The sequence below is a fragment of the Amphiprion ocellaris genome, chromosome 2 (genome assembly GCF_022539595.1).
Source record: "Amphiprion ocellaris isolate individual 3 ecotype Okinawa chromosome 2, ASM2253959v1, whole genome shotgun sequence".
In the NCBI taxonomy this organism is placed as follows: domain Eukaryota; kingdom Metazoa; phylum Chordata; class Actinopteri; family Pomacentridae; genus Amphiprion; species Amphiprion ocellaris.
Window position 1 is genome coordinate 17,986,437 of NC_072767.1, and position 23,907 is coordinate 18,010,343.

Here is a 23,907-nt window from a genome sequence, read left to right on the forward strand (position 1 = left end):
CATCTGTGCACAGTATTCAAATTGACAATTTTAATTATGACTTTATATTACCAACATGAAATCACAATGTTCACATCTTGAAATAAAAAAACTTGTCAATGAACTGTGACAACTGCATGTGTTGTAGCTTAGCTTGTTTAGGCTAACAAAGTGATCTTTCATATTGTAAACCAGGTGCTACTGGTATCGTTTGTTAACCCGAAGGTTAACTTCCACTGTATTACATTCTTTTTTTCATATATTACCACTGTAGTAGAAATACTAATGCTATGATAAAAAGTTGACTGTATTTTGGCACTAAATAATAGTAATGTCTTTTTTATTTCTTGAACCCCCTTCTTTTTTTCAAATAAAGAAGCTGATATTGAAATACACACATTTCTTTTGTTCTTTGCGGTGGCGTTCAAAGTAGTGTCACGAATGATAGAATTTCAGACGTATTACTACTGACTACCAAATTGCTTGCGACACTTCTGCCTCGAGATAAACATTAGCTAAAGCAAAGTCTACAGTAACAACAGAGGTGCAATAATTGTTTGAGATTTGTAGTCATTTTGAGACTATAGTTTATTGCCCTCCTTCAAAAGGCAATTTTCATTTTGTAACAACAGTCAATTCTTCTATCTATTGTTCGTTTCCCAGTTAGCTAGCTAATTAAACTAATGTTGGCTCCATGTTTGCTATTTATTCTGTAAAATTGGTTATTATCCCATGTTGGAAACTAAAAGATGCCTTCTATTTTTAACTGACAGGGGACACATTTTATTCTGTATTTTTGAGATTCAATTCAGTGCAAATCTACCGGATAGAAACGGTACAGGTTTGATTATTAGGACACATAAGATAGAAGGAAACCATATGCTCGAACTCAGCCTATGTCTCAGTCAGAGATGTTGATTTGTTCCACACTGTTTGGGTATACGAAAGCAAAGAATGCTCCTCTCCATAGTCGTAGTGTCACCATTGCTCCAGAATGCCTGGCAGCGCCGTGAGATTTATAAAATGGCAACCTATGAGCGCGGTCTGCTGGCACAAAAAAAGAGAGATTACAAAAATTCAGATGGGAATGGGAAACTGATTACCAATGGCTGGAGTGCGTGAGCGAGAATGTGTACAAATCCAATGGTCCCGTCTGCCACCATTTAGTCACGGAGAAATTCTTGACATCAAACAACATGCATCGGGAGAAAATCATAGAAAGAGCAAAAGGCTGTGGAGGACACAGGGAGGGAGCACTCTCAAAGTTTCTTGTCAGACGGGCGTCTCCTGAGGCCGACATGGTTTGTATATGATATGTGTGTATGAGTGGAAGAAAAGGCTTGTGAAAGAAGTATTAAATAGCTTATATAAAGCTTATATAAGGGTACTAATAAAACACTGTATAAATGCTCTGCTTGAAATAAAAGTCCTGTGATTAAAGTGTTACTTTAAGTATGCAGTTACTAATCTAGTTAAAGTATTTAAAAAGAACTCACTGCAGAAAATGCCATGTGTGAATCATTTCTGAATATATATTATACTGTGTCATTATGTTATTTCGTCAAACCTACTAATGCATTCATATAGCCAGAGTTTTCATCCAGTCTATGACGACAAGACACCATTTGTCTATAATGTGTGACTTACATCAGCTGTAAATGAGGAAAATATTTTAATCTAACTGAAAATTGAATAAACCTCTGAGACATACATGTCATGTCTGACCTTGATGCTTGTTTTAAGTGTTTTTTTTTAAAATTAAGTCCTCATTTATTTCCTAAATTATAGACAAAGTTACAGAATTTTTACTTTGCAGTCAAAAATACTCGTTAATCAGCCACATTGGGTAAGTACATCTTATCACAAATGTTGCTGTTACTTTGGCATTTAAGCTGTATTTTTAATTTACACAAGTATCCCATGTCCATTTTTTTTTTAGATTTTTGTTCTGATTATTAAAATTGTGGATGCACCTGGTATCTGTATAGATCTATATGAAGGTGGACATCCAATGCAATAAACAGACCATGAGGCATCTACATGTGGACATGCCCACTGTGTCTAGTTTTACTTGTTACAATGTGTTGGACAATTGCCGTCCATGGGAGTTGCTTAGCAAACAGAAAGGTCAGATAATATCTAACCTGACAGAGTGACAGGCAATTACAAAGTTTCATTTAACAAGTTAGTGTGGCATCTTCTAATGCATTATTAAAGCTGAAAGCTAAACGAGACAAAGAAACAACCTGTAGCCTACAGATTTTCAGTGGATTCTAACACTGTTCATAGTTCCACTTTTGCTTCATCTCCATTCAGTCCATCCAGAAGCTGACAGAGACGCAAAGTGAGCAGTGGATGGAGCACTAACAGCAAAATACAGTTCAGTTAGTTTGAGTATGACGTGAAATGAGTGCTCTAAAACCTTAGTAGATAATGTGTCATGAATACACAGCCTGGGCAATAAAATCCCAATAAAAGAAACAGTGATTTAAAAAGACAAGGCTGATATTTAAAAGGTGAGGGAAAGAAAAAAAAGGTAAAGCACAAATACAGGAAAGTTACATTAAAATAGAGGGAAAAGCTATCTAAAATCCCTGCCACTGATCTATGGAGGCTGAAAATGTCAAAAATTAAGAATATAAGCTGAAAACACTTCAAGGACATTCAGAGGGCAGAAAATAACCAATCAGCATTTGCCATCTCCCATCAGCACTGAAGTAGGGAAAGCAGGTTGTTCGGGCAATTAGAAGGCACCTGCCAGGAAGTAGGTATTTTTAAATCAGCAAACAGCTTGGAAAAAAGTTCTACAGATTGTACTGCAGATTGGATATTTTAGTCAAAAGAAAACTAAAACTGTGAACAAATTGCTGAAAATATTTCATATTAATGCTTTTGCAACTTGCCAAATAAGCTAAGAAACAATGATTCCTAGTTACATTAACAGAAAAAAAGATTAATAGAAAATGTAATCTGGTTGCAATTTCTAGGAAACCTGGGTGGCATTCAACACACATCGTAGGTCTTTTTCCACCCCCAAGATTAAGACTGTATCTCTTTTTTTTGGCAAATCCAGATTATATTCACATTGATTTTGCAAAGTCTGACGAGCCAGAAAAAAACTTCATGAAATTAATTGACATGTTTTCAATTATATTTCTATAGATTAATCTCAGTCTGAACACAAATTTCGAAGTTACTTGCTATTGTTACTCGCAGTGCAACACACAATGATGACATCAAATCCAGACATGCTGAGCAGAATCCATCCTGCTGCAAGCAAAGCACTATGGAGGACAATACAGAGAGCACCAGTCCATGGACAGATGCCAAAATAAGACTCTTGACACTGTGGAGGGAGACAAAGAAAGCTGAAAGGAACCGACAGAAATAAGACGATTCGTTGAGAGATATCCCTCAGTTTAAAAAAATACACCATTAGCAGGTATGAGCTGACACCTACATAATAGTCGAGCAACCCATGAAGATAAGTTGGGGATGTATGAACACAAAAATCCGATCTGACCACTTACAAATAACAGTGCAAGATCAGATTTGAGAAACACATCTGATTTCCTGCAGTCTAAGCGAAGCCACAACGCCTGCACACATTGATACCTACAAGTCTGCACAATGACAACTGTCACTTTCCAGCATAAATGCACATCAGAGCTTTAGAAAATCAGGTCTTGTGTCACCTTGACTCCTTGGATCAGCACATCTCAGTCTGTACTGTGACTATCTCTTGTCTATATCGCCTGGTCACTGTGTATTCCAAGCCTCAACTGATTGAAGTCAAATGACCACAATAATTCATGTACAGGAGACCAAGAACAATTAGGAAAAGAGAGAAAGTTCATCTATCTGCAGTATGTGGAGCTACTCTACCATTATAGTGAAATATCTTTGTATCAGAGACACCACAAGATCCAGAGATGCTGAATGTCATCCATCTCTTCAGCAGATGAAAGTTAAAAGAGATCAACACAGTGTAAGTGTCCCAGACATTCAGAGTCAACTTGCTGATCTTTCTCTCTCTCAGTCAGGATAATGAGGGCATGTAAGACTTGGTTTTTGTGGAAAACTGACTGTGTTGGCTCTTGTGTCTTTACAAACTTTTCACCCTTAACCAAAGAGGTGCCACTACACAAAAGAAACTTAGAGGAAACAGTAAAATATATTATTTCCAGCAGTAAAACCCAAACTCATATTTGCTACTTGTACCCACATACATGCCCTTGAGAAGTTCTGTTGGTTTCATTACAATGAATATTAAAAAAAAAAAAACAAAAACAAAAAAAAAAAAACAGGCTGTTTTTAGACAGGCATTGTTTACTCTTTGTTATTGGAAATCTCATATCAAGATTGGCACCAGCCTGAAGCCCGTACTCTCGTTTTGGAGACGCTGACAGACACACTCAAACTAAAAGGGTCAAAACATGAAAATCCACCCACAGGTACAGAATCTGTCTGGTCCCTCGTGTGCATAAAGAAACAGGATGAATAACGTGACAAGAAAGAAGTGGCAGGCAGACTCTGCGAGACATTAAAAGTCCCACTTTAAAAAAACTGCATATTTTTGTGGCTGTAATGAGAAACAAGTCATGCATAATTTGTACAGTGATTCTGTGAGACTGCGCTGATAGCAGGTGTACAGCAGTGAGGAGTGTCATGCTGACTGACAGCAAATACGTGTTTTGCAGAGCAGTGTCAAAACACACCGAGATATGAATGACATGTCCCATGTATGACTTCACAGTGTCACACTAGTGTTTATATCAGTGTGTCTCATTAAGCTTGTTAGCAACAATTTCAATAATTGTGTGGATTTTAAAAAATGCCTCTAAATATTACTCACTAGAGGAGCATTTCAGCTACACTCTAAGACAAGTGTTACTGGGGGGGGGGAATAACTAAACCAATACATAAAATGGAGAATCAAACTGGGGGACAGAACTAAACCAAACTACTCAAAACTCTACAAACCAACACTAAGAATGCATCTACATAACTAAAATGAATAAACAATACTAAGCTAAAGAGGGGTACTCACAAAATGGGGGAACTGACAACAGGGGGGGAAGACAAGCTGAGGGAATCCAGGGGCAGACGGAGACGAGACAGGAAAAACAGGCTGGAGACTGAAGCAGGGCTGGTGAGAACCCAGTAGGAGAACTGAGTCCATGTGGGGAAAATCCAGGAGGGGCTGAAACGGAGTCCAAAGGTGGGGCAGCAAAGTCCATGTGGAAACTGAATCTCAGAGGGCAACAGAATCTAAGAAGGAAATGTGAATCTATGATCCAGCGGGGAGTGAATAGAAGTACAGAGCTAATACTGGAGGTGAGGTAGAGAACAGGTGAATGCAGTGAACTAATTACTGCAGGTGACACTCATCGCAGTAATCAGCAAAACAGAGTGCAGGCAGGTGAAGCAGGGAGAGCAGGAGGGCGAGGTGTAAAAAGACAGTAACAGCAAATTGTAAATTTATTAAACTATAAATTTAAAATAATTTTGAGACCATGACAAGTAAAATACTAAATTGTTCATTGTTTTTTTTTGTCATTTTGTGTGTCATTTTTGTCGCATTTTGTCTTGTTTTTGGTGTTTTTTTCTGACTTTTGTTGTTTGTCTCATGTTATTGTTATTTTGTGTTTCGTCTTTGTCTCGCTTGTGTTTTTGTCTTATTTTTGTCATTTTGTGTTTTGCTTTATTTGTTGTTTTGAGCATCATTTTTGTCAGTTTGTGGGTTTTTTTGTTTTGCTTGTGTTTGTTTTTTTCTCACTTTGTCATATTTTGTCTCGTTTGTATCATTTATGTAATTGTTTTTGTCTCGTTTTTGTCATTTGTCCATTTTTTTGTCAACTTTTTTGTCAAATTTTTGTCTCTTTTTTGTTTGTTTCATGCCATTTATCTAATTTTTTGTCATTTTGTTTCTCATTTTTGTCATTTTGTGTCTCATTTTTTTTAATAATTCTTCTTGTTTTTGCCTTTATTTGTCTGACTGTTGTCGTTTTGATCATAAAGTACAATACTCTATCATTCAGCTCCAGATACCTGTGACTAAATGTTTTGTGTCTTTGTAGATCCAGGATCTGTAGTTTGTAATGTGTGAATGATAAACTGAGACATCATGTTGTTGAAATTGAATTTATTGCTCTTAAGAAATTTCAGGTTGTTCATGATGTTTTGTAAAAAGCTGATTCCTTATATGTGAACATTTTTGCACTAAAACAAAGGAAAATTTTGGAGTTGTGGTTATTTATAGGTAATCATGCTGTTATTTTAATGGTCCGGTCCACTTGAGATCAAATTGGGCTGAATGTGGCCCCTGAACTAAAATGAGTTTGACATCCCTGGTCTAAGAAGTTGCTCCATGGATGACAGGGTGATTGGTGGCTCCATCACTTCAGTCCAAACATAGATATCTCAGTAGCTATTTCATTGATTGGAGGAATTTGTGCAAACATTCATGGTTCCAAGAGGATGTAACCAAACGACTCCTTTGGTAATCTGCTGGTCCTCTGGTACTATCTGCATAGAGTGAAATGCCCCTTTAACCTTTGACCGCAAAATTCTTAAAGGATCATCCGAGTGGGTGTTTGATCCAGATCTTCATTCACAAGAATGAGGTCACGGTGACTTTGAACTTTGAGACTTAAAACCTAATCAGTTCATTTTTCAGTCCATGTGCATGTTTGTGCCATGTTTGAATACATTCTCTGAAGGTATTTTTTGAGACATTACATTTAAGAAAATGGGATGGACAGCTGTGCAGAAACACTGAAACGATAATGCTCTGCCCTCTGATCAGGGCTGTTACCAGCACAGAACTATAATGATAGTGCAGATAAAAGAGAGAAATCATCTTGAAGGGGACATGAGTTACTGGGCTAAGTTTTATGGTAATCAAAAACGTGTTGTAATGCACAGTTCATCAAACAGCTGGACTGATGACCAATACTACCACCCTAATGACTCATTTTGGACCTCAATTTTCCTCCATCTAACCGTTTTACAGTATTACAGCCTAACAGAGTTACTAGCATAGCTGGAGGCTATTAAGTCTTGTTTCTGAATTACTGCGTACATCCAGACTTAAATAATATATGCAGTGAACATTTTATGGAGTTTAACAGGTGGACACAGAAGATTAATGTCACCAAATCAGTACCTGATCAAATGCAAACTATGGTCACAATCTATCCTTCTGTTCCTGTCTTGTGTTAAATAAATGACAGAAAAGTGTTTTTGTAGAACATTTATGATGCCATACCCTTTAACTTTTTGGACATAAAGCGGAATCACTTCATTATTTTATCCAATTCTATCCTGGACATTTTTCAGAATTTTTTGTTCCTGAGATATTGCATTCATGAGAATAGGATGGACGGACAGATGAAAGGACAGATGTACACTACCAGTCAAAAGTCTGGGCACACCTTATCATTCAATGTTTTTTATTTAATTATTTTCTACATTGTAGATTAATACTGAAAACATTAAAACTATAAAACAATACTTATGGAATTACATTGTAAACAAAAAAGTATTAATTTTCAGTATTAATCTACAATGTAGAAAATAATGCAAATTTATAAAAACCACTGAATGAGAAGGTGTGTCCAAACCGTTGACTGGTAGTGCATGTGGGTTTGGACAACACAATACATGACGTCACTCGGAGGTGCAACAACATAATAGATTTAGTTCACACTGAACGACTATTGAGGTGTGACTGATAGTTTGCAAAATCTTCAGAAGTACTTCAGAACTCACTTCTCCATTTGTGACTTTAAATCTCAAATAAAACTATTCTGTTGAGTCATCCTCAATCAATACTATTTTGTGGCTGCGTAAGTCAAACTAATACTTTGCCTGATAATGTAGTTTGGCTGAGAGTTTGTGAATCTTGTGCCTGCTTTGGCTACAGATCGGAGCTTGACAGCCTGGCAGCTCAACTGAGGCTCTCTGCAGTGGGGCTGACTGATAACAATGAGAGAAACGTTTGTTCCTCCTCTCCAGCTCTTCTCCTGTCTGCTAGCAACACACCAGGCAGCCCAATAATTCTGCTGAATCTCACCAATGAGCACCTCTTAAGTTAGAAAACTGCATTACACTTATTGTACACTTGTCATTTAACTGTTCTCTGCAACATAATGAACTAGTTTTTCTTCAAAATGGTATGAAAGTTGCAGTTTCTTCCATGCGTGCTACATTAAAATGTGGCTTCGTGAGAGGCAGATCTAATCAGCGAATGACCAACTGCGCTGCAACAAAGCTGGAGTCTGTGAGGTTTAACCCTGATCACATTAGCACACATGCTGAGTGTTGAAACAAGTTACAAAATATTAACACACACATTAGTAAATATAAGAAAAACTCAAGATCTCTGACAATGAAACATGTCAGTCTTATGTAGATTTAGTGAAATTGCTGCAGGTTACATCACTTCTGCTAATGGACCCAAGAGGAGACGTGGAGTATGTGATAAGAATACCATTAATGGATCTTATTTGCATTTCAAAATAGGGAAAAGACACTGAATGGCACACTTGTCTTTGCAGACATTCTCATTTAGAGGATGTTAAATCACTTTGTTCTTAAAAAAAAAAAAAAAAACAAAAAAAAAAACAAATACAGAATTATTATGCTCTTCCTCCTTTCCCTATTGCCTCCGGCACTTAGGGTTAGCTCTCCCTGTGGGTGGAGGAGAACTGAAGTTTCTAAAAGATTGTTATGTAATCATGCAATGCATCGCCTGTTCTCTGAAAGATGGAAAAAAAAAAAACAAAACATTAGTCCACGACTTAAACCTTGAGCTCACAGGTTCTGTAGGCAATGGGTGGGACACTGAATATGAATGAAATCTTCCATGTTACAATGAATAAATATTTTGCAGAACATTTTGTCGATCCTGACCTTCTCCTTCTGCAAACTGAGTAGCACTAATGCACTACATCCTCCTTTACTAACACAGAACAAGAGTCACAATCCTTGTGGATACTAAAGAAGTTCAACTTAAATATGTGTCATTACTGGGTATTTGAGACGGTTCTTTATCTTGGAGGGATTGTATTTCAGAGTATCTGTATAAACTGTAATCAACCAGTTACATGAATAATGTGCTTTACTATTTTTTTCTGCTTTTTTGTAAAACAGTAAGTTTGAAAATTCATGGATAACAACAATAATTATATCTTAGCATTAAAGATATCATTTTGATTCAAGATCTTGCACACACTGGCAGATTAACCATTACAGAAACATTAAAAAAATATTTTGCTAATTTTCAATACTGTTATTAATTTAGTAATTAATATTAATGGAATTAATTGAGGGCAGTGGGGGCAACCTTACACCAGTTTGGGATCACCCAGACAATCTCATGTTTTCCTTGAAAACTCACACTTTTATTCATGTGCTAACATAATTGCACAAGGGTTTTCTAATCATCAATTAGCTTTTCAACACCATTAGCTAACACAACGTAGCATTAGAACACAGGAGTGATGGTTGCTGGAAATTTAGAGCAGGGTTACTTATGTGATTTACAGATTTACAGGTCACTACAATGTTTCTGTACGTAGTGTTCTCTAGTTCTCGCTGACATTCATTCCTCATTACAGCCAGTTTCAAATGACCAAGATGGAAACAGCCAGATTCTAAATTCTAGTCTTCAAAACAAGTCGTCCATAAACCAATGATGATGTAATGGTGACCATGTCTATCTTTAATACACTATGGCTGAAACCATTTGACCACAAAAAGCTGTTTTCCATTTAATAAAAGTTTGACATCTAAAGTCCACTGGCTGTACCATGTTTTCTTTTTCATCAGTGTCATCAAGTTGATTCTGTGTTGTGGACAATAACACATCCCACTGAAATTTTCATAGCTGCCCTTTCCTGAGTGGCAGGACATAATTTCCTCTATGTTCACAGTTTCATGTTGAAACACTGCATCTACACATTTCTCGTTCACATCTTGTTAACTTGTTGATTTGTGTCAGACAGAGTGTCTTTTGGGTGACATCCTGCAAGTGAAAAATTACCCTGGCTCTGAAGGTCTCTTAGGTTCAAAATAATATCTAACATTGATAAATGCTTCTTGTAAAAAGGAAACCTGAGAATTTCTTTTGAAACCCACATGTATTTTTTTGTGGTTTTGAAAACAACTCAACTGAACTTGTTTAAAGTCCGTTTGATTTCTTGCATAGCTGTCAAGAGCACAATCAAAAGAAATTGAGTTGATGCCGAAAACTGCAGAATTAAGATCCAGGAGTATTGAGACTGACAGTGTCAGACAGGGTGAGCAGTGTCATAAAGTCTTGATGCTTGTAATGAATATTTATTTTTAGAGTCACAAACATGACCTACTCCTACTTTATTTCAGCACTCCTCAAGCTAACAAGCGTAGAAGCTGTCATTAAAGCGTAAACGGGGAAGGCCAAAGGGGAAGACTGGGCTACAATTATCTGTATTTAAAGCTAATGCAATGCTGATTGGCTGTTTAATGGATTGAGAGAAGTGGGAGCAATGGGGGAGGATGCTTGTGATTCTGTATCTAGGAAAAGCTTATCCCTTGAAGTTGCACAAGGCTTGCAGTAATAAATTAAACACAGAGCTGTATGCAAGAATTTGGGCACTCATTAACAAATTACATATCTGACTGTTTATAAAGTGCAAATAAATGCAGACAACCTTCTTTAGATGGTTACTTTAATTTAATGTAATTATAAGTAGAAGAAAAAGAGCACTATAAGTCAGTATTTGGTAAAAACACCCATCCTGAACCCTGCTGCAGATATCAAAGCTTGAAATTGCTCCACTGCTTGTGTGACTTAAAGTAGTTATGGTGGATTTCAAGGTTTGCTTTGGATTGATCACTGTTTTTAGGTCACGATTTTAGGTTTACAGTTCATTTCCAGTGTCTTGATTCCTTTCCTTGAATTCTCTCCTTGCACCTTAGTTCCTCCCACCAGAGATGCAAACTGAGGAGGCAAGTAAAGGCGTGAGGAGGGCGTAGTCGAGAAAACAGGCTTTTAACAAAATGATACATCTTCGCCTCGGAGTCGTCATTTTCAAGCAACGTCGATTAAATGTGACGTATGGCACAGCCGAATCATCTGTCCATTGTTCTGTTACAGCCTGCTGCTTTATTTTGTGATGTTTGTCCAACGAGCAGAACAATGTTCATTATAACTTACAGTATATATGTACTCATAGTTCACTTCACAATGTGGCATAATGTGGCAACAATGTATGGATGTCATACAGTTTTATTTTTTCATTACACAATCACACACACCATGAAGTTTAAAAGAGGCACACAAAAGAGTAGTATATAAATAGAGTGACATATAGTATGATTGAGTATGACACACACATTTTTAAGTCCTGATATGGTTTGTGTATTCCAGCTTCATTTATACGTCACGGGTGCCAAAAAGGAAACATGGAGGCTACACCTCTGAATCCTCGCTTATTGCTCATCTGGCAAGCCATTTTAGCTATTGAGACTTCCTTCAACATGGCACGCTGAGATCGATTTGCGGGTCACAGGCAGGTGGACGGAGGAGACGAGGAGGCTCAAAATAGAGAAATGAGACGAGCTTTTGGTTTATCTCACCTCCTGTCTTTGTCTTGTTCCCACTTTTCGTGACTCCCTGATTGTTTCCACCTGTTCCTAATTGCCTCCCTGGTGTATTCAGCCCTGTGTGTCTCTCTCTGTCTCTGTCACTTAGTCTGTGTTCATCCCTGCGTTCACTGTGTCAGTTTGCCTGTTCTTCTATGTTAGTCCTCCAGTTTCCTGCCTGCATCCTCGCACCCCCATCCCTCAGTTTTATTTCTTTTCTTTATTTGTCATTTTTTTTGGATATTGGATTCATCTCTCTTTCTCTTATTGGATTACTCTAGTTGGACTTTTGGATTTCTCCACACTCTGCAGCACCTTTGGTTGTTTTGCCTTTGGTAAGTTTAATTAAAGTTACATTTTTTTGTCTACTTGCCAGTCTGCTGTGTGTGTTTGCATTTGGTTCTTCTTCTGCACACATACCACCATTCAAAAGTTTGGGGTCACTTAGAAATGTCCTTATTTTTAAAAAAAAAAAAGCATTTTTTTTCAATGAAGATGACATTAAATGAATCAAAAATCCAGTCTACACTTTGTTAATGTGGTAAATGACTATTCTATCTGGAAACAGCTGATTTTTAATGGAATATCCACATAGGAGTACAGAGGCCCATTTCTGGCAACCATCACTCCTGTGTTCTAATGCTACATTGTGTTAGCTAATGGTGTTGAAAGGCTAATTGATGATTTATAAAACCCTTGTGCAATTATGTTAGCACATGAATAAAAGTGTAAGTTTTCATGGAAAACATGAAATTGTCTGGGTGACCCCAAACATTTGAACAGTGGTGTATGAAACCTGATTACAGGGAGAAAACTGATTGCACAAGAAGCTATGTGGTGCATTAATGTTACACATTGCTGATGGTAGCCAATTATATTGGATACTATATTTTCTCCATATTTGCTAAAGCTATTGCTTAGAAGAAAGAAAGATGGCAAAAACCAAAAAACACAGAAAGAAAAATGTGTAGGATAAGTAAAACATGAGTAAATCATACTTCAAAATCTGTTCCTAGTATATGACATTCATTAAAAAGTAAATATAAGAATATGGCCTAAAATGCACTATTCTGGTTTAGATAACAAAATTTCAAACAATGTGTTTATTCCACCCTAAGTATTGTGAAATTAGAGACATCTTTTTCATCCCCATAGGCCATTTAACACTGCAAACACCTAAATCATCATCGTAACACTGACACATTTCCAATGAATTTAGCTCTGCTCCCAGAGAGTGATAATTTTTGACACATTCTTAAAACAGGGCAATTAACCAGTTTCACCAGATAGTTCTCTTCGAAGAAATGTAATTGTGTTGAAACGTCATGTTACAGTGATATCACCTAGCAGGGAGGAAAGTAAGGCTGTGAACAAGACTTTTTTTTTTTTGGCAGGAACTTGTGTAGCAAGGCACCAGAGAGCTGAAGCTGTGTGACGCTGAGATGAGGCGAGTCCGGCGAATGGATCTGACGACACACACACACGTACAAAGAAAACCCAGCGATGGGTGAAATGAGAGAAGAAGTTGGGAGTGTCACTGTATGGCTTCAAGGCAAGAGGGCACCAGCAATGAATGTCCACACAGGGCACTGAACCAAACTCCTCCACTGACTTTTTCTTTTCTTCTGCTACCACTTTCTGCTCTTCTTCTTCTCTTTACTTTTTTCTTCTCGTCACAGACACACAGAGACACACACATACACACACACACTCTAATAGAAATACAGTGTCCGTTCAAATCTGTGTCTCCATTTTACATCAAATGTTTGGCTCGAAGTCAGCTCTAACTACCTGTTTCTTCAATCATTTTGCCCACCCCATGTATTTAGCTTTCGCTAGAGAATCACATTGGTAAATGAGATTTTAAAAACCGGATGGATGACCTCAACAATTCAGGACAGGAAGAGCTGGGAGCTCATATAATTTTTATCAATTGATTGAAATATCTACATCATTTCCATATTTTTGACTGCCATAAGGACTATTTTTAAAATAGCAATGGGTTGGATAATGAATGTCAGAGGTGTTGCACACAACGATGAATCCATCTACAATTATCACTTGCTGTTTCTCTCAGCTCTGTGGAACAATTAGCATCTTTTGGCTCTTTATTTCAGTTTTGCAGTCTGCTATCAGCATGTGTTTTCAGTAAAGAAAAGCTCTAAAAACCTATGACGCACTTTGTCCCAGCACACGTGGGACTTGCTAGTAAACCACAGATTGTATGTAGCTGCAAACATAGCCACAGCGACATAGCCTATGAGTTTGTGGATTACCTTTTTGAAGTGATGAGTTTGGCCCTTTGGCCGTTTATTTCTTGGTGTGTTGATACCATAAGCAAGGAGTGAATCTGACTGAGACCCTGACGAAACCCAAACGGTAATGACTTGTCAAATACAAAGGACCCGTGCCCTAAAACTTCTTTATTGTCTATTTTACTCTAAATGGAAGCATAATTTACAAAATAAACATCACACCATATTGATGGAGACTTGAAAGTAGAGATTGGAACCATAAACCCATTAAGAAAAATTTACAGAGGCACCAAATCAAGTGAGAAGTAGGATCACTTTGTCACTGATGTCTATGCAATCAGACTTCATTTGCTACTAATTATGTTGTCAACTGCTGGCTAAAAAGTAAAAAATGCAGGACTAAGGCATTTTAACATTGGCCTCAATTCCAAGATCCAGATACTATATCTACATATACAGATCAGGCATAACATTATGACCACCTGTCTAATATTGTGTTGGTTCCCGTTTTGCTGCCAAAACAGCCCTGACCCATCGAGGCATGGACTCTACTAGACCCCTGAAGGTGTGCTGTGGTATCTGGCACCAACATGTTCGCAGCAGATCCTTTAAATTCTGGAAGTTGTGAAGTGGGGCCTCCATGGATTGGACTTGTTTCTCCAGCATATCCCACAGATGCTCCATTGGATTGAGATCTGGGAAATTTGGAGGCTAAGTCAACACCTCAAACTCATTGTTGTGCTCCTCAAACCATTCCTGAACCATTTTTGCTTTGTGACGCGATGCATTATCCTGCTGAATGAGGTCACAGCCATCTGGGAATACAGTTTCCATGAAAGGGAGTAAATGGTCTGCAACAATGCTTAGATAGGTGGTACATGTCAAAGAAACATCTACATGGATGGCAGGACCCAATGTTTCCCAGCAGAACATTGCCCAAAGCATCACCCTGCCTTCACCGGCTTGTCTTCTTCCCATAGTGCATCCCGGTGCCATGTGTTCCGCAGGTAAGTGAGGCACCCAGCCATCCATATGATGATATGTATCGAAAATAATAAAAGGAACAATTGATTAAATTGTGGGGGTGTTTCCGAGTTAAATCAATTGCTGCCGCTCGTTACATATTTAAGTCATGTGATTCTGGATCCGCAGATAACGTACACATACATAACACATGCCTGTGCTCAGCGCAGGTCATTTTGTTTGTAGTTACATCTATATTAAATGGCCACATTCTATGTTGTTGTGATTTCTTGTCATCAATAACTAATAAACAAAAAATTCTGGCTTGACATTGAACTAAAACCAAACTCAAGACCTACCTTAGTCGCTACCTCAGTAGTTAATTTGTATTTATTTAACTTATTTGTCAATTAGTTTACACATTTTTACCCTGTTTCTGTTTTTTTCTTTTTGATGAGTAAAGCACTTTGCAATACATTCTATCTGTATAAAATGTGCTACATAAAATACAGTCTGATGCAATAAGGCAGAACTACCTTATTGCATGATCTTCTGCAAAAGTTGCTAGTTTCAGCATTTAGGTTTCTGCTTTTATGTTGTTGTTTTCCATAGCAAAGGGGATTTGGAAAATGGTTACATGTAGATAGCAAATAGGGAAGACAGTGTTGTGTAAAATGTGTGGTGGAAATGGGCAGCTTATACATACAGTCTGCATTTGATCAGTCAGATTACCCTTTCACAATGACATTAGAAGTTTGGTAGGGTTTAGAGACCGAAGATAATTGGTTTCTGAGTTGCCCTGTGTCTATATAATATATGACTGTTTGGCTGAAAAGGAGGGACAGTTGAAAGGAATATGATAAATTACATAGATATGCTCATTGGAAATGTATTTGTTATACATAACAGATAAATGTAATCCAAGAAAAAACATGTTTCCTTGAAAATGTAATGGAGAATGCAGTGTGGACTTGAATTACTGGATGAAGAGACTAAACTGCTTTGAAGACATGGTCATGTGAACCTCCACAACTCAGTGACAAATAGAAAAACTCCATCCATCAGCTGATGGAGATAATGTAATATGACTGAAAGGTACACAAGTTTTGTCATGGCCACAGTTTTTTAAAAAAAGAGTATATTTTTCAAATTTTTATCATATTTTCCTCTGAACTACCCATTTAGATGTACTAAAAACCTAAGCCATAACATCTCCAGGGAGAATTTCTCTCTCACTGTAGATACTCATTTCCAACTGTACAAGTAAAGCTGAATCTAGACTGAAGCTCCACAGGCAGTCACCAACACAATTCACCATTTAACATGTCACTCCACATTAACACAGTGTGTTTTTGCTAATAGCCGATGCCTACACTTTCTATTTTCCTGCTGCCTCACAGAGTGACAGTGAATAGTGACCTCAGCAGAATGTGGCCGATTCTTGGACTGATAACAAGTCATCTGATATAATGACAGGGCCATTTGATGAATGGGCCTGTTTTTAGGGAGGCAGACGTGCACTGGGGAGCCGGCCTTGGGCAAACACAAAATCCCACAGGTCACAAAGGCAGATGGATGGACTGCAGTTCTCTGTCACTTTTATCGCTTAACTACTTGTCCCTGGATTAATAAATCTAGACTCATGACTGACAGCTCCAGGCTCACACCACCAACCACTGCCACCTTTATGTAACCTTGACTTAATCAGAACCTCTTCATGACTCCACTCCTACTTAACACATGACGCAAAAAACAGGACAATTCATCCTCCACTACTTTTGCTCTTTCCCCACACTGGTTCTCTAAAACTCCACTATCTCATGAAGCATAAAGGACAGGAGGGGTTTGCCGAGAAAGCGTTGCACACATTCACATTAAAATTGATTTTATTCAGAGGTTTATGTTCTCTCAGTCCAAACCACCAGCTCATTGAAAAGTAATAAATTCTGATGAGACATGGCTGTTCGCATATGAAGCAGGGAGCCAGGCCCAAATTTAAATCAAATTCACACCCTGCATACTTTTTTCAAACTTATTCTCTGTCTGGCTGTAGACTGAAGAAGATGAATTTCCAGAATTCAACAACATGCTGAAGTCCCCCCTCAGACTCAGCTACTGAAATAATCCCACACGCCCAGTCCACAGTCTCTGCCATCTGAGAGATGAGACGCTACTGAAGTTACCCTGCTGTTCCTGCAGGTGCAGTAATCAAAATGACGACAAAAACTGTATTTTAATGATTTAGAAAGATAGATAAGAAATGTGTCTACCTATATGCTGCTGCAGTAAAGTGGGGCTGATGGTATTAGCAAAACAAGAAAAGCACTCAGAGAGCGCAGTACTCCGCCAAGGCTGCTCAGTTGTATCATTAACAACGGATAAAATCTTGAAAAAATTTGTGGCAGAAATCACAGCAACATAGAATGTGGCCATTTAATATAGATGTACCCACAAACAAAATCACCTTTCGCTGACCACAGGCGTGTGTTATGCATGTGTACAAAATTTCATCCAAATCCATTAGTCCATTTTTCAGTAATGTTGCTAACAGACAAACAGATGGACAAACGTACGTCGATCATCACGTAACTCCACCATGCCTTGACAGAGTAATGAAACTAAAAAAACAGTGACTGTTGTTCACCAGATGAACTGTTAGTGATGACAGTGGGGTTGGTGGTGATAGCGATGCAAAAGATGATAATGAGTTGGGTGTCGTTGCCTGGAAAATTACAGCCTCGCTCATTTCTTCAAATGCCAGTGACCTCTTGTGGTCATAAAGGCTGTTTTTTTTCATACTAGCAAAGACAGTAGTACAGTGTTGTGGGAAGGGCCACTAGACCCCATTAGAAATGCATGTTAGATTAATGAGTAGGTTTGGAAATCTTTTCTGTAACTTTCCAAACCAAGAATTCGACATTTACGCCCACCTCATACATGATGGCCAAATGCACAGTGGTGAGGCAAGAATACTTATGATTTCTGATGTGGCTGAACAACACACAAACCACTTTCATTTTCAAGGCCTGACCCCTTTCTGAGTGGTTTGTGACCTTTGTAGCACAAAACCACTTAGAAAGAGGTCAGGGTGAACGAATGGTTGTATGGACCACACGACTTCAACACTGGAGGCTGCCTCCAACCAACAGTCACAACCGGCTTCTTTTAAACATGAACGAATTTTTCACCTAACCTTAACCCATTTTTCTGCACTAACCTTAAGTAGAAAAACACTCAAATCAAATGTGTTTTGGAAGGCAATAACAACCCCTTTCAACATACTGCACGTATGAACGGAAAAATTTAGTTTTTTTTACATTGTTACCATGTCCATGTTTTATTTTTGATATGCTGGAAGATGAATCATGAGTAAACAGTCAACACCATTACTGAGCATTTCCACCTTAAAAACACAGAATCCTAATTTCTGGGGGAACCTAAAGAACAAATCCTGACAACTTGAAGGATGGAGCTTTCTGCATCATTATTCTTTTACAGAATCACTTCCCCCTTTAAACATGGATATAAAAACTATAGAAACTGGCAGTGCGTAGCGTAGAGTAGCTTTACAGAGTTTAAGCAGGGTTGCAGGGGAGCTGGTGTGCCGGAGCTACAGTGAGTGGGGAGGGGTGGGTAGGTGCAAGAAGAAGCGAGACCTCTAGAGGAAGCATTGGTGTAGAGGTACATTTGAGGCTTTTTAAGTAAGGAAGGGATTATTTGCAAGGAAAAAAAAACTTCTGAATATGTAACTCTTATACAGGGAGATGAGATTTTAGAGAAAAAAATCAGTGACCAGAGGGGGACTTTAAAATGTCATTACTTCAGCTGAAGTGCTTGTCGGCTGGTTAAACAGCATTTAAAACCTTCTTCCTCAACTCATTTCCAGTTCTTATAGCTCCTTTTTCCAGCCTTCAAACAATTACTCTGATTGTGTGTTTGAATAACAGCCTTTGATTACAGTTAAAGAAGTTATAAAGGGTTACATTAGTCAGGTTTGCCAGAGAAAGACGGAGACACTACCAATGACGATGATGGGTGTGACAATGAGAGCCACCTCCTGTCCTTCTTGTACAGAACATGATGAATGGTATCACAGTCCTTTACTGAACTGAAACCTTTTCATCGCTTAGGAAGCATAATCTGGACAGGAGACAGGTTATTATGTGGATGATAAAGGCTCTGGCTGGTATTCCTTATGCTGCAGAACAAAATGCACGAAGCATGAAGTGTTACAGTAAAATTGCAGGATCTCTTGTTGATCTGGGGCTTCATGCGCTGAAGGAAACTTTTGTCCCTCAGCCAACACAATGTACCCATTTCATCTGAATCTGGATCAGTTTCACTCCATAGTATAAATACGGCTTCCTTTTGTCGAAGCTGTTGCTTTTTCAAACAATCAATACAGCTGAGACTCCACAATGCCTATTGATGAGCCTCTTCCCTGTCCTCCGCTCTGATCCATATTCAGCCATCGATTTATAAACTTGAATGTCTCAGAGCCGATCAACTACAAGCATGAGAAAACCCGTCTGATCCTTCAGGCTCACTGGTGATTTCTTTGTCAGTCTGTCAACAGGGACGCCACATAAGTGACTGGCCTTATTTACAGCATCAGTAAGATAGAGTACAGTAATTACAGTGCGGAGGGCGGGCCAGGAGGTTCTACTGAGCCAAATCAACTGTGCAGCTCCTGGAACATTTCATTAAAACCTCCCAAGAGGAAATGAACAGCTCATGTGCGCTCAGGGACTCAATAACAGCAGGGAATAGGAGATATATCACACTTGTTGCAGGGCAAATTCTCCTTCCTGAAAATCACTTTTCTCACACAGGCATTAAATAAAGAAAAATTCAATTTCCCTCCTTATTCATCCCCGTATTCCAGAACCCACTTTTTTAGGAGATCTTTTCTGAAACCTTCTCTGAGCATAAAAGTGGAGCCAAATCAGCAGCAGCATCCTCCTCCTCCTGAGCAGCTTTCCCACATCTCCACACATAGACCACAGTCTCTCTTCCCTCTCCCCTGCTCTCATGAGAAAACATCAAATGCTTGAAAAAAGCTAAAATAAGAAGGCAACTTGTGGGATATCGCTTAAAACTTGACAGCCGTAAATCCCCAGAGAATGTGCGCTCCCTTTCAACAACAAGCCCCCGCTGTGGTCGGATCAGACCCAGCCAACTGTTTAATTCACTAAATTCAGCGAATAAACTGCCTGAGCTCCCCAGACCTGGAGAAACAGGTCGCAGCGCAGATCACAATCAGCCTTAACGTCTCTCCTCTACAGGCTGGATGGGTTTAGTTGTGGAAAAAGTGAATGCACAGAAAAAACAAAAAGGAAAATTGCAGATTGCATGACTTTTTTTTTTTTTTTTGAAGAATAAGAAACAATCATCAATGGAACTAAATGAAAATTGTTTTAAAAACCAAATTTGCATCTTCTTTTCCCTGTTTTACATTATTGTTTCATACATTTGGGTTTTGGACATGTGGAGGCGTCACATTGTGATTAACCCCAAAAACAATCAACAAATTCACTGAGAATGAAAATAATTCCTAAAAAAACTCATTAAATTTTGCCTATGAAAAGTAGCTCTTATCAGTCGTCATGAACTGAGAATTACTTTTCAAATTATGTGAGGATTAAGACTGACAGAACAATTTCCTGACTTTTTTCCCATTCTTAATTAGCAGATTTATCTTGAGTGGACACTTGAAACTCGGATGTTCTATCCAGCCAAGCCTCCCGCTGTTAGTCAGTACCCTTCCAGCTGAGTTATCTCAGTGCGTAACAAACCACGGGGGTCTCTTTCTACACAACAACACACTCAGCTTCCCCTCCGGCGGCGCCAGGAGCGCACGGAGCCGCTCACCTTCTCCAGATGTCCCACAGGAGCCAAGCAGCAAGCAGCCGATCAGCGCGCTAATCCCAGCGAGTCTCCTGATTCCCAGAGGCATGTTGGAGCGCCGGGATGCTGCGGAGTACAATCCCGCCTGTCTGAGGGGAGACAGTCCGTCCTTCTTCCTCCTCCTCCTCCTCCTCCTCCTCTTCTTCTCCTGTTGGCTTCTCTCCTCTGCTCTCCTCCAGCTCCGCTCCGGTGCGCTGCGCTGCGGAAGCCCTGCTCTGGCCGGTACCCGGTGGGGAGGAGGAGGATGCTCTCACGCCGCCTGCCCTCCGTCAAGTGATGGAGGGAAAAAGAATGGAGCGAGGAAAAAGAGGAGGGAGGGCTTTTACGAGACTGTCGCATGTCCGAGTCCGAGCGCACCGCCTCCCTCACTGTGATCCTGGAGAGGCTCAGAGTTCCTGGAGGGAGTCCCAGTTCAGTTTTACTACAGCGCAGCAGTGGCAGCATGTTCAGCTCTCTGACCTGCTGTAGGTCACATTCAGATAAAAGCAAAGCACCTGTCACATTTCTTTGAATAAAAGGGATGCAGATAAACACTCTTGGGCACATTTTGAGTCAGTGGGTGTCTTATGTGCCCACATTTCCCAGGAGCAACAGTTGCTCAGCAGCTAGAAGATCCCCAGTTAGCGGTGCCTGCCTGGGATCTTTCTGCACTGAGTTTGCATGTTCATAAACATGCTGAGGTTAATTGGTAATCCTAAATTGTTCGTAGGTGTGAATGTGTGTGATTGTTTGTCTGTATATGTAGCCCTCCGATAGACTGGTGACCTGTCCAGGGTGTCCCCTGCCATCACCCTAAGTCAGCTGGAATAGACTCCAGCTCCCCGCGACCCTAATGAGGATTAAGTGGTATATAGGCAATGGATCTAGATATAACATTTGTTCTGTTATTTAAGCTGCTTTGCATCACTTTTCAGTCAGTTTGAGCCTGTTTGTAGCAAATACAGGTCCCTTGCTGAGATGTTAATCAGCTGAAGCCAAGTCGGGTCCCAACAATCTGAGCCTGTTACACCAGTTTAGTAATCCATCAGTGGATAAGTAAGCAGAGGATCGGACTAATACCTGAAGGATACAGTATCTACTATGAATAATAATGAGTCATGCCTTCTCCTGTTTAAAATGATCAACATCAATATTTACTTTCTACCATTTCATTTAGCAGACACTTTTATCCAAAGCATACATCTGAGAATAGATACAACACAAGCAAGGATCTAGTCAGAAGAAAACAACCTGGATAAGTGCCATAAAGCAAGTTGACTACCTTTTATTCCTTCTTGAAAATCAAGAATCTATAAATATGCTGTATACTTGTGTTTTCTTTAACTACCATTTGAATATCCTTGTGGACAGCGTGCACACCAAGTTTCAAGTTCCTGAACTATGAGTGATTTTAAAACAAGTTGTGACGTTACACAATCATGCTTGTAGGCACAGGAGAGATTTAAGGTGAGCATAGAGAAACCTTCCCCTCCTTCAGCAGATGAATGTTCCTCCTAACAGCCTTCTGGTGTCAAAGCGTGCACATACATCAATTCTGCACATACATCATTCTGCACAGCAGAGGTCAAACATCCAAGTGAAGTTACACTGTGCAAACTACATTTTACACTTCGTCCCTTCTTGGGTAGCAGTTTTAAATGAGGACACGGTGATGCAGAGTTTCTAAAGATCCTTCTTTTACACTGAGTGTCTGTCCCCTGTAATGTCACACTTTGATGTATAATTTTGTCAGAGTTCACTTTGCTTTAAATGAAATTGTGGACACTTTCTCTGTGTCAGTTAATTATATTAAACACACATCAGACAGGGAACAGTCCTGCTTCCCTCAAGATCTGAATAATGTACTGAATGCCCAGTTAAGCAGTGCACACCTAAAGAGATGATGATTGCACTGGAATGTTCTCAAAAAATATTTTTACACCAGTTTGGTAATGTTACTGCTCACTGTTCAACATCATAAATTTAGTCAAATCACCGTATGTTTCTGGTTTACATAATGTAATGTAAATTAATACTATATGAGTTTTGCTCATTTCTATTTAACTTCAGACTACTTAAAACCTAAACTTAGAAACACAAGTTCTAATAACTTCAGACAGTTTGACTTTAATGAGTTGAATGAATAAATGATGAACTCATTGCGTTAAAGTTTATAAGGAGCAAAACTAAACCTTATTTTTGTAGTTTGAAAAGAGGTGACATGTTGGAAATTAGCTGTGCATCAGTTAAATTAACTAATATTACTTTTATGATAATTAAAATGATTCTAACCATGGCAAAGTTTAGGATTGACTTCTGTCCCTATCCATAGCCTTATATATTTCTCTGTCACACATGTAACTCACTGAAACCAAAAAAAGACTCACAGAGTCAATAATTCAACTGTCAATTTTGTCAATTTTGCATATTTTTATAACCCCTTGATGTCTATTGTTGCAAATTTGCATCATACCACTGTCATTCAGACCGTATCCATTCCCCCAGTGCCGGTTTGTGCGTATTAAATACGTACCTCGGAATCTTTTGAAAGCACTGGTTTCTTGTAGGACCGGATGGAGTGGGACCTAATCATTATATATCTGTTATTATTATTATATATCTGTTCTATGTGTAATAGATAAATTGACAATCTTCACTAATTTTAGCATCAGCTGGAAAGCAAACACACACAAAAAATGCATAAGTGTGAGTGTTCTTAACGTAATTGCTTTAAATTGGATCCTGGAGAAATGCTCTTCCATCTTGCGTTACTGTTGTATGTACAGCTAAATGACAATAAGGCTTGATTTGATTTGATTTGAGATTGTTTTCGTACTAACTCTCGTCAAACATGGCTTCAACAGCCGAGGAAGTAAATGATCAATGGTAAATGAAGGAGGAACTCACTAAACTTGGGAAATGTTACAGGAAATCAGCTCAGTCACTAACCAGTTTTAATGTGACTAGTTGAATCAACTTACATCTATTGAACTTGTTCTTTCAAGTTCAGTTTAATTAGTTCCTTTCAAAACCAACTGGATGACTTTGAACTAATTAATCAACCAAAGTGCAGCTCACTCACATTTTGAAAGCAGCAGGGGAATTTATCTAACTGAGCTGAATTCATGATTTACAGGTGAATCTGTTACTCAGAAGCCTCATAGGTTACTGTAGCAACAAGTAAACCTCCATA

General features: G+C 38.8%; 1 protein-coding gene across 1 annotated transcript in view; it reads right to left on the bottom strand.

The window, feature by feature from the left end:
* LOC111571026 (contactin-associated protein-like 4) overlaps nt 1-21,059 on the bottom strand; it is a 144,429-nt gene extending 123,370 nt beyond the window's left edge. Inside the window, exon 1 of the mRNA XM_023274077.3 lies at nt 20,700-21,059. Coding sequence (XP_023129845.2) covers nt 20,700-20,784 — 85 coding nt within the window. The 5' untranslated portion in view covers nt 20,785-21,059. The remainder of the gene's footprint in view (nt 1-20,699) is intronic.
* Between the last annotated feature and the right edge of the window lie 2,848 nt (nt 21,060-23,907).